This window comes from Portunus trituberculatus, chromosome 47 (assembly GCF_017591435.1).
Source record: "Portunus trituberculatus isolate SZX2019 chromosome 47, ASM1759143v1, whole genome shotgun sequence".
Classification (NCBI taxonomy): domain Eukaryota; kingdom Metazoa; phylum Arthropoda; class Malacostraca; order Decapoda; family Portunidae; genus Portunus; species Portunus trituberculatus.
The window spans coordinates 13,919,214-13,931,899 of record NC_059301.1 but is presented as its reverse complement, the minus strand read 5'-3'; the positions used below and the strand labels follow the sequence as shown (position 1 = coordinate 13,931,899).

General features: G+C 37.5%; 1 protein-coding gene across 1 annotated transcript; it reads right to left on the bottom strand.

Moving 5' to 3' along the window:
• Positions 1–3,487: 3,487 nt before the first annotated feature.
• LOC123520456 lies at positions 3,488–6,221 on the bottom strand. The gene is made up of 3 exons (XM_045282696.1): positions 6,156–6,221; positions 4,435–4,518; positions 3,488–4,287 (listed from the first exon to the last, which is right to left on the bottom strand). Exons 2-3 carry the CDS (start codon positions 4,502–4,504, stop codon positions 3,614–3,616), a joined length of 744 nt encoding a protein of 247 aa, XP_045138631.1. The 5' UTR covers positions 4,505–4,518; positions 6,156–6,221; the 3' UTR covers positions 3,488–3,613.
• Between the last annotated feature and the right edge of the window lie 6,465 nt (positions 6,222–12,686).

The window sequence follows — 12,686 nt, the reverse complement described above, 5'->3', positions numbered from 1 at the left end:
TTGTGGAGAGAAATTATGCTGCAGCAAAGTCAAGGTGTGGAAATATTTGTTTGTGTGTTAAACACAGCATGCTATTAGTAACTGAATCATTTGTGATTTTCAATATTATTGTCATCATCAGTCAGTTAGGTGTCTGTGTTGAAGTCAACATTTATGTTGACAACTTCTGATATTTGTGAACTCTGATCCTGTGTAGGTTGTGTTTCCCTTTCAATGAATGCTCATGTGTGTATATGTAAACAAACACACACACACACACACACCACCGCGTAGTGTAGTGGTTAGCACGCTCGACTCACAATTGAGAAGGCTGGGTTCGAGTCCCGGTAAGCGGCGAGGCAAATGGGCAAGCCTCTTAATGTGTGGCCCTTGTTCACCTAGCAGTAAATAGGTACGGGATGTAACTCAAGGGGTTGTGGCCTCGCTTTCCCGGTGTGTGTTGTGTGTTGATGTGGTCTCAGTCCTATCCGACGATCGGTCTATGAGCTCTGAGCTCGCTCCATAATGGGGAAGACTGGCTGGGTGACCAGCAGGCGACCGAGGTGAGGTGAATTACACACACACACACACACACACACACATGCAAAATAGATAGACAAAAAAGTAAGACCAATTTTAAATATTGTTTAGTCATTAATGAAAGAAGATCTATTCTTGTTGCCTATCAGCTCGGTGCAAACACATTGGAAAACACATCATTAAGGTATGAATTTCAAACGATGTTTTGAAAATTCTGTGAATTGCAATGCATTAGTAAATCAGTGTTTTGAAATGAGTGTGTAGATGTGTCATGTCACTGTACGTCACTTTTATCTTACCTAGGATGAATGATGATGATGTGTTGATGCACAGCACTTCATTTGTGTCCTGTTGGATGTTGATCGTTCTATAAAATTATGCACTATACTGCTAAAATAGATATGATTTTTCAGTATTGTTACTTAAGCTTGCTGTGGTCACAGTTATCTTGATATTTCTCTCTTAGAATGGAGATCAGCTACCCTATCATGGCCATCCTGTTATGGATATATGACATCAGGTCATTGATTGATTGATTCATTCATTCATTGGTGGAGTGCAATAACATATAAGGTAGTATCAAAAAGTTCTGAGTTTAGGCCAATATATACGAAAAATTTTCTTGATTTAAGGTTAGGATCGATTCCTTGAACAGTGATGCAGCAGCCCCAACACTGTTATCATTACTGAAACATTCTGGAAGTCTGTCTGAAAGTGTTGTGCATTTTCTGCATTTCAGATCAAAGCTTCTCCATTGTCAAGATGACACACTTTCAGCTGTGTCTCCATCTTTGGGTAGAGGTTGACTCATGGCAAGTCACTCTCTCCTCCCATCATCTTTCAGTGATGTTCCCTTATTCATGAAGAATTCATGCTTCCAATCATGTACACATGCTGAATTACATCAAAAGATCTCCTTTGAAGATTTGAGTTTAACAGAATTTTATGTTTATCCTCTGCACTAGTTTACAATCCAAGATGCAATCACAGATGAGCATGTGCACAAGGTCACAAAATTTTACCTGGCACAGCTCACAACATAATCAGCAGATTTTTTTTAATGTTCATTGCTGTTCATTCATTATACTGCCACCTGTTGGCAAGTTGTGGAACAAGATTTGGAACTTCTTGGTGCTGCCTCAAGCACTACAGATCTGAGTGTACCACATAAATTAGTATGTACAGTTGTCCTAAGTAGTGCTGTAATGGTCAATGTTTTGTGTCTGTTAATGTAATGCATATTAATAGAGGGAGTCATATATTGCCATACATTGAGAACTCCACAGAAACCAAGAAGAACAGAGGATGTTATGAATAGAGGCAATTGTTTGATGCTGATTTCTGATATGAAACATCTTGTACAATGTGGCTTCACTTCCTAAGGCAACTGTAGCACATTGATTAAAAAAGTAATTAGTCAAAATGAATCACAGAGTCAAGGAAAATCAATTTGATATCTATTTTTTTACATATTTTTGTAATTGTATGTGTGCCATGTGGTTCATCTCCCCATGTCCTGATGTAACCTTCAGTCACTGTTGTACTTAACATGTAGCTACCTGATGAAGGTTATTTGGCTTTTTCATACTTGGTAAATGTGTAGATAGGAAGTGTTATTCAAGTCCTCATTACACACACACACACACACACACACACACACACACACACACACACACACACACACACACACACACGGTCTGGTCTATGAGCTCTGAGCTTGCTCGGTAATGGGAAAGACTGGCTGGGTGACCAGCAGGCTACCGAGGTGAATTACACACACTGAACTACAGCCACATATGAAGAGAAATTATTTATCTAACTGTTGACGTAATGTGTTCTGTTGTGTTTAACTGTTCTCTTGTGAAGAATATATTGTTGTATTGTGAAACCTGTTAAATTCTCAACTAAAACATGAAAAGTTGAATTCATACTGATATTTATTCTCATCATTATCTTGTTCCCAAATTTATAGATCATATCACATTTTGCATAGAAGCAAGGTAAAGGAATCTTGTTAATGTCTGATAGCAAGTAGTAGCTTTGTAATTCTCTCTCTCTCTCTCTCTCTCTCTCTCTCTCTCTCTCTCTCTCTCTCTCTCTCTCAACTGGCAGTAATAGTGATGTGTGGACATACTGATATATTGCAATACGTTTTATTATTTATTTATTTATCTATATTTATTTATGGATTTAATTTGTTTGTTTATTCATTTTATTTATCATTTGTTTATTTATTTATTTATTTATTTTGCGACTATACTTCATTTTTTTTTTCTGAGGAAGTTGCATTATCCTAATCATCGTTCCTATGATTCTAATGGCGCCAGAGCTTGTAGACCGCATGCCCCATCTACATATGCAACAACGATCGAGTGAATTCAGGTCGTTCTTGCGTCAATCAGCTTTATCACGGCTGCTGAAGTTTCGCTAGGCTTCCCACGAAGGTTTCAAGTTTCACAACGACGAGAGTGACGGCTGCATATTTTACCGTGGATATTACATGGTTTTTCGTGGACTGTTGCAATACCACAGCAATCCTATACAAGGAGGCACGACAGGAAAGTGTATGAGTCCGCACCAACGTAGTTCCACGGCCTTGTCCAAACACGCAATGCAGTTTAATTTCTCTTCTCGTATCTTACTCCTCTCACCTCTCAAAAGAACATAGCTATTTAAGAAATAATCCTCACTTCCTCTATCCCTTTCCTGCATATAAATGAAAATGGAACAAGACGCCTAGTGAGTCCGATTTCATAGTTCAAATTCCTTGATATTGATCATATCTAAGCTGATCTTCATTGAACTACGTACCGTATACGAGAAATGAACGCAGGATATTGTAATATACAAGAGTAGGTACGATTTAACTCAGAGCTGGAGTCTAATGAGTCAGTTAAATTTCTTGCACACGAGCGCTAAACATACTTATAAGAAGTATTCAATAAGGTTCAAGAACATTCACAAGATCTAAAATTCATAATATAATTTATTGAAGTCTCCAAACAACCACTCTTTTCAGAAGAAAGTAGGCAGTTACTTGAGAATTAAATAAGGTTAAAATATCAGCTAGTGAGATCAAGGAAGGTGTAACTTCCTAGTGGTGAAAGACGTCCCGGCAGACTTTGGAGGCAGGATTGACAGCCGGGCAACACAGCTGTCTCCTGGGACAGTCGCTTGTTGTTCCGCAATAAATGGGCTGACCTGCAGGAAGGCGGACCACGGCGAGGTTAAGAGCTTGCGAGGGGCATCTGCCTTGAATATTAGAGGCAACTTGTCCTGGAAAAACAATAGGTTTGCTGTTGGAGATGTGGTTTCCTGGGAAACCGGACGCGGGAGACAGGCACAGGTTGGACACTGAATCAATGACCGGGCAGCAGAGTGTCCCTTGAGGGCAGTCTTTGTTTATTCTGCAACGCGAAGGGCTCTGGCCGAATGGGAATGTAGCTGCTGCCAGTCTGAAGTTAGCTGGGCATTGGCCGTTGACATGAGGGTTGTGGCCGTTTACAAGAGGGATGTGGCCGTTTACGATAGGATTTTGGCCGTTTGAGTGAGGGATGTGGCTGTTTATGGGCCTGTTGCCTGAGAGGCTGCTGCCGGGGAAAGGACCGTTACCGCTGCTAGGAAACAGGCATAAGTCGGTCGCGGAAGAGAGAGCTGGGCAGCACAGTTGTCCGAAGGGGCAGTCTTGGGTTGTGAAACAGGCTTTAGGACTCTGACCAATGGGGAAGGTCGCAGCGGCCAGGTTGAAGTTTCGGGGACATCGAGTGTCTGTAAGAAAATCAGAAATACGGAGTTGGACAAGGCTAAAGAAGTCAGATCAGAGGCTAAAGATAATTATAATCACAAATATCACAAATAAGCATAACAATGCATCGTTGAAGAAACTTAAGTATTATTTAGATTACACACACTCACCATGAAAGTTCCCCGCCGAGCACGCCGCCACCACCACCGCCAGTGTCACTGTAGCCAGCGTGCCCTTCATTGTCGCTGTTGACACTGAATGGGAGAGAACAAGGAAATCAAACAAATTGCATTATTAAACAAGGGAGAAGGAGGTTCAAGCAGGTGGAGGAAAAGTGGAGATATAGAAAGTCTTTGTATGTACAATGTAGGAAAAAAATACATCCTTTAGTTACAAAATCAGATCAAAAAGAATTAGCGTTGAAGTAGGAACAGGAAAGATGGAGAGAGTAGCGGTGTATTGTGAGAAATGACAAATACCCACTTCATATTTCTTTTCTTGTAACACTCAGTTCTCATAAATGTTTACTGTAGCAATAAAAAATAAATAAATAAAAAAAAAAACAGTACAACGAAAAACTGACATTATCAAGGGTTGATAAATAGCGTGTTATTTGTCAACAGCCCCTTGATAATGGCAGTCTCTGTACTAAAACATAGGAATAAAGGTGTTTTATGTAGCTATACTATCTTTTCTTTATATACATAATGACATGAAACTCTAAAGATTCGAGCGACACCTGCGCCACCACTGTGGTTCACTGCTTCGGGATGGTCAGTGTGATCTGCACCGCCGCTGCTGCCGGTTCGCAGCATCAAGGCCCAGGAACACTCATCATTTTTAGGCAAGTTAATCTATGTAGAGCGTACACAAAGAGGTAGACAGACAAATATAGTGGTAGAGAGATAGGTGTTTGAAGGATGAGTTCCCACTCCTTATCAGTTCTTTTCAGATAAGTATTACAATTCAAAATTCGTCAATTATCAGATTTACAACCTACACGGAGAAGTATGTCCGTAATACATACACAAAGTACACAAATGAATCTTTAAAATTGTAACTTGTAATATAAAGTGATCCTGATAAAATCTGATAGAGTCTAGAGCAGCGTTTCCCAACCAGGGAATTATAGGGGGTGCTGGGAAATGATGCACACACTTCACTATCTTTTATCCTTCTAATAACAAAATATTAGTTAGGGGTGCTGGGCTGCTTAGACATGACAACAGGGAGTGCTATGGTCGGAAAAGGTGGGGAAACGCTGGTCTATAGTATAGAGAGATCCTCTTGATCCTGGGAGGGACAAACCACTCCAATATATATATTTTTTTTCCATGGTGGCGCCAAGCATTCATTAATTGCTAGTTTGGATCTTTGATAGTGGTGAGAGAATAACATTGATTGTCAGCTTGGAGAGTGTGTGTGTGTGTGTGTGTGTGTGTGTGTGTGTGTGTGTGTGTGTGTGTGTGTGTGCGCGCGCTTTTCATGTACCGTTGAATTACGTAATTGTGATGAAATTTGGTAGAAGGCCCTCCTTGATCCAAGCAACACCAGATAATTCTGCAAATATTGTGATGAACTTCTCGCTACTGAGGTCATGAGATACAGATACATAGTTGAAATCTAGCCGGATAGACAGTTTGAATACATTCCTCCTTTAATTACGATATCTTTAAACGAGTATTTACATTTAGCACACTAGTGCAGTCTTTGAATGAATGGACGCTATTATAACAACTATCCACGCAGATCAAGACTTTATGCTTTCCTTCTGGTTATTTAAGCACAACAATGTTAGAAGCGCAGTACTTCTTTTCAACACGAGGCTGGCAGTAAGTCCTGGATACACGCATCGCCAACATGTTCCGCACACAGGCGTCACTTAACTTACGGAAAGATGCGAGTTGTTGGTGTGTTCTCGTCACTAAGCTGTGCGTGTTGTGCGGTGAGCTCTTCCCTGCCAGAGTTATAAAGCAGCCAACAAATTACCGCCGGCATCCTCTTACGTATGGCTCCTCCTCCCTCCCCATCGTCCACACTACACCACCTCCTCCTCCCCCTCCTCCTCCTATGTATCCTTGCATCCTGTACACTTCACAAGGTTAACTTTCTCGCGATTAGTTAGCACTTTTGGCACGTGTGGAAGCGAGTAATAAGTTCATAAAAAGTCGGAAGTAGGAAATTGAAGCAAGTTTTTTTTTGTATTGTAGTATTTGTAGTAATGGTGGACAGATGAATATATTCTACGCAGTTGTGCTGTCTTACATTACTGGGTTTCTCCAAGTTACACACATAAACACATTCACAGACACACACGATCTTGGAAAACCCTAAGAGAAGCACCAACAGGTGTAATTAACGTGCCTCACACCTTTGTCACTCGTTCTATTCCTCGGTTCTCGTTATACTCTTACAGGAAGTTGAGCTTACCAAACTAGATAACTTCCGTCTCTTTATTATTAACATACTCTTGAACTTTCACGTTGTCCTCACCTTGATTATAGCCAGAGAAGACTTTCATGTTGTAGTAAAAAACAAAGGTAAGCGAGTTTTGCGGAGATGTGAGCCAGCAGATATCAGACTAGCCTTGCGTCATTCTTTGTGTTGCCAGCTTGTGGTCTATAGAGCATAAGAACATTAGGTAAAAAAAAGGGAAAGCTGTAAGAACCCATCAGATATACTCGCATCAGTCCCTGTATGAAAAACTTCAAACTCTCTTTACCTATCATCCTCATTCATAATATGAATAGTTTACTACGAACGCCTGCAATTCTCTCTCTCTCTCTCTCTCTCTCTCTCTCTCTCTCTCTCTCTTTCACTTTTTCACGTGAGATAGAATCTAATTTTTCATTTTTACACGAGAGAGAGAGAGAGAGAGAGAGAGAGAGAGAGAGAGAGAGAGAGAGAGAGAGAGAGGTAATCACTGGACTCTAATCCTATAGTTTGCCCAAAGAGAGAGAGAGAGAGAGAGAGAGAGAGAGAGGTAATCACTGGAATATAATCCGATAGTTTGCCCAGTAGTATACGAAGTTTTGCTAATACTTATTATCGTGCATAAACTAGTGAATATAGATTCAGGGCGTTTGATCTCGTTGATTTCATATATTTTCTTTTTCATCTGCTACAACTCGAAAATGGATGTATGTACATAATTTCAAAATTGGATGTATGTATGTATGTAGGTATACCTTAAAGTAGTGGTTCCTAAACTTTTCCTGAGCGCATACCACTTGGAGATCCCGCACAGATCCCGCGTACCACCTGCCTTCGTTTTAAGATATCGTAATTGTTTGCCGATTAGAGAGAGAGAGAGAGAGAGAGAGAGAGAGAGAGAATGAGTGTCAGTTCAGGTGGTAGCAGTCAAAATACCACACCACAGCACACAACACCAGCACCACCACTACCATCACACACCACCACTATCATCACACACCACCACTACCACACAACACAACAGGAGACCACCACACCCGGTATCGTGACACCCGGACCCTTCCCTTCCCGCTCTAACACCTGCTTCTGCACCCACGCCCTCACGCACGCCCACCCAGCACCCACTCCGTCTATATAGCTCCACCAATCTCCGCCCCGTTCGTGTTCAGTCCTGCACCCTCTTCATCCAGATCCAAGCCTGCCCCTGCTCCGTCCCTCACCGGCCCAGCCCCGCCCTGCTCGTTCCCGCCACCTGCGTCTGCTACGGAAACGATCCTTTAAACATATTTTCTCGGGTTTTGTATGTGTTTCTAGGTGTTTCCGCGACTCTGAGTGTGGGAGGTGGAGGAGAGGGATGTGGAAGGGAGAGGTTGAGTGTGAGAGTGAGGGCGTGGGAGGTGGAGTCACTCATCAAACATGAAAAAAAAAGCATCTCGGCATAAGGGTAAGAATATTTCTCTCTTATCAACGAAGTTTGCATTGTTTTGATATCTGATTTGTTAATAACACAGTAAAACAAGTTTCGAGCCGCAATAGAATCGAGTATAGCTAAGATCTTGTTTATCGAAAAAAATAACATTGAAGTCACTATGTAAGACAACCTTTTTTGAATTATCACGTCTAAGATTGTTTTGGTGATTGATATAACACTTAAACAATATGAAAAACATGACTCAAGTAATAATGTCCCATTAGATTTAGTCAAATTACTCGTATTTTCAAATTTTAAAAAATCTAACGGTGCAAAAAAAAATAAATAAATAAAAATAAAAAATCTTTAAACGGCGAGAAATCTGTATTTTATTTATTTGGCTGAAAAGCAAAAAAAATCGTATTCAGAAACCAATAGAATGCAGTATGGCTGTGCTTTCCTTCTTAGTATTTTGATGTGTTTGTGGCTCCGTTAGTAAAACATACACACAGTTCGTTGGGCTACGTTTTATAAACAATACACTCGGTTACGTTATTAAATTTTGGTTATTAGTTAAAGTATTTGTTGCGTCTGAAAATGTAGTGCATTCCTGTCTGGGTGCTTTTTTTCTTCTCGTGATTTTTAAAATGGATTACTTACGTAAATATCGAGCCACAGGGGTCACCTCCGCCGTGCCTTATCCCTAAGGTTAATCCACCAATGTTTGCCTACACTCCCCTGTGTTTCCAGACCCAAAGAGTGCAGCAAAGGCAGAATCGACTACTAAAATAGATAAATACCCAATCACTGTGTTAAATACGGTAATAGTTATGTATATCCCCGTTCAATCACCCCGGGAGCCCACCATAATCACCTCCCTCCCTCCTTCCCTCTCTTATCCGTCCCGCCCCGTGTCAACTCGTCAACATTACCTTCAGTTCTCAGTGTTTTTCAGGTATTTCCTGCTGTTGCCTGCCTGAAATGTAAATAGAGTAGTAATAAGAGGGAGAAATGAGGGATGGAAATGTGTGAAGGAGTGTAGTAGTAATACTAGTAGTAGTAGTAGGGTAGTAATAGTACCAGTAGCAGTAGTAGCAGCAGCAGCAGCAGCAGCAAAAGTATTATTATTATTATTATTATTATTATTATTATTATTATTATTATTATTATTATTATTATTGTGTGTGTGTGTGTGTGTGTGTGTGTGTGTGAGTGAGTGAGAGAGAGAGAGAGAGAGAGAGAGAGAGAGAGAGAGAGAGAGAGAGAGAGAGAGAGAGAGAGAGAGAGAGAGAGAGAGAGAGAGAGAGAGAGAGAGAGAGAGAGTGAGAGAGAGTGAGTGAGTGAGAGAGTGAGTGAGTGAGTGAGTGTGTGAGTGTGTGTGTGTGTGTGTGTGTGTGTGTGTGTGTGTGTGTGTGTGTGTGTGTGTGTGTGTGTGTGTGTGTGTGTGTGTGTGTGTGTGTGTGTGTGTGTGTGTGTGTGTGTGTACGCGCGCGCGTGGTTCCTTGTCCGGGGCAGGCCTCTCAACATAAGATTAACCGGCTCTCTCCTACCACGACTGTTTTCCAAGGCCACAGAGATGGCTTGCAGGGTTTTCAAGAGTGTTTCCTCTGCTAGTAGTGTGGAAATGTTGTTAATCTGTCACCAGAACCTTGAAAACACTCTTAAAACACTCTGCTCTCTCATACGACTGTTTTCCAAGGCAGCAGAGATGATTAGCCTTGTTCTCAGGAATGTTTCTCCTGTTCATAATGCAGAAATGTTAATCTGTCACTAGAACCATAAAAACACCTTTAAAAACGCTTTGCTCTCACCACAACTGTCTTCCAAGGTCACAGATAGATGACTAGCCGTGTTCCCAAGAGTGTTTCTCCTGTTAATAATGCAGAAATTTTGTTAATCTTTGTCACTAGAGCCTTAAAGGCAACCTTAAAACACTAGAGCCTTAAAGGCAACCTTAAAACCTATACAACTTCAGTTATTCTCTATTGACGAACATTAAACACACAATCCATCACTTCGGTGGAGCTTGGCGGTTTCTTGGTGTGGCTTGACGCGTTGCTGAGCTCTCCATACAAACACACACACACACACACTCTCTCTCTCTCTCTCTCTCTCTCTGTCCAATCGGAAGAGCTAGGTGGTATATGGGGACTGTACGGGACCTCCAAGTGGTCCTCGTTCAGGAAAAATTTGAGAACCATTGCGCTATAACATTAATGGATAGTTGAAGATCATAACAGGCTCAGCTCTGGGTACTTCCAATTAGTAGTTTAAAATGTATGATGACGAACACACACACACACACAAACAAACAAGCAAGCAAGCAAGCAAGCGAATATGTACAGGTGAGGGGATAGAACTGTTCGTGGAGGTGAACGAGTCAGGTAAAGGGACCCTTGGACTGCTTGTTTCCACGGAACACCCTCACACGCCATGCCAATGTTAAGGTCACGACGTTGATAGCTAGGTTTTAGATACAATGCTTCCTGGCCACAAGATGAAGAGAAACTGCTCTAGCTTCGTACAAAATAAAATACTTGCTTGTAGATAAGGAATACTCGTAATAGAGAAATGATCGTAAGAACACTTATTTTATGGATGAGGAGGGTGGGAATTAACGATTTGTAGTTTACCTTGTGTTCTCATTCTGCTTCCGAGGCATTTGTTGACTTTTCTTTTTTTTCTCGCAGGCTTTTGGACGTCCAACACCAGCAGCACACACGCTTGCAGAGACATCTGGGGCAAGCAATGTACAAGACAGAGAGGAGTGAGGATGGAGGATGATACAACGTTCACAGAGTAATTGCTTAAGGATTTTTTTTCTGAAAGGTGTAGATAGTGGATTTAGCTTCAACCGTAGAATTGCTCATGACGTGGCAGTGTGTTCATGTGTGTGTGTTAAGTATAATTAAAATTTCATGTACCCATTCATTGAGCTTGCATAGTTTATTAAATTTGTAATGTATAATTAAAGTCTTGTAAGAGAGCTTCCATTATGAAGATTTGTTTAAAGTTCTTAGCTTGACATCATTTAGTTGAGCCAGCCTTTGTCAACCTGCTCAAATCTCTTTCAGTCGTTTATTTATGTCAGTTGAACTCCTGCATATCTCAGTGTGTTCTCTTCAGTCTGTTCCAAGCCTTCCACTTCGTGCTTAATGGTCCAGACATGAACCTTTGCACTTCCTCTAAATGGAACTCTACAATCATAATAGCAAAGTCTCTATATAGGTTTTATTACTCCTTTATGTAAATGTCATTCAGGAAAACAATGTGTGTACAGTAATTGACTGAAAATATTTAGCCAGACTATTGTATGTATAGCCAGCTTTTCAATTTTTCAGAATTTTCATTGCAGTCACTGTGTTCTGTGTTAGACTCCAGAGGAAAGATATGTATTGAAGGTATTTTTGTGTATTTATGATGGCCATATAGTGTTAGAGTGGACAACACAATGCTGTTTGTATATATATATATATATATATATATATATATATATATATATATATATATATATATATATATATATATATATATATATATATATATATATATATATATATATATATATATATATATATATATATATATATATATATATATATATATATATATATATATATATATATATATATATATATATATATATATATATATATATATATATATATATATATATATATATATATATATATATATATATATATATATATATATATATATATATATATATATATATATATATATATATATATATATATATATATATATATATATATATATATATATATATATATATATATATATATATATATATATATATATATATATATATATATATATATATATATATATATATATATATATATATATATATATATATATATATATATATATATATATATATATATATATATATATATATATATATATATATATATATATATATATATATATATATATATATATATATATATATATATATATATATATATATATATATATATATATATATATATATATATATATATATATATATATATATATATATATATATATATATATATATATATATATATATATATATATATATATATATATATATATATATATATATATATATATATATATATATATATATATATATATATATATATATATATATATATATATATATATATATATATATATATATATATATATATATATATATATATATATATATATATATATATATATATATATATATATATATATATATATATATATATATATATATATATATATATATATATATATATATATATATATATATATATATATATATATATATATATATATATATATATATATATATATATATATATATATATATATATATATATATATATATATATATATATATATATATATATATATATATATATATATATATATATATATATATATATATATATATATATATATATATATATATATATATATATATATATATATATATAGACTCTTGTTTTGAAGATATATTGTGAAATGTTTTAAGAAATAGGTTAATTTTTCGTCGATATAGTTATCCATAGACAT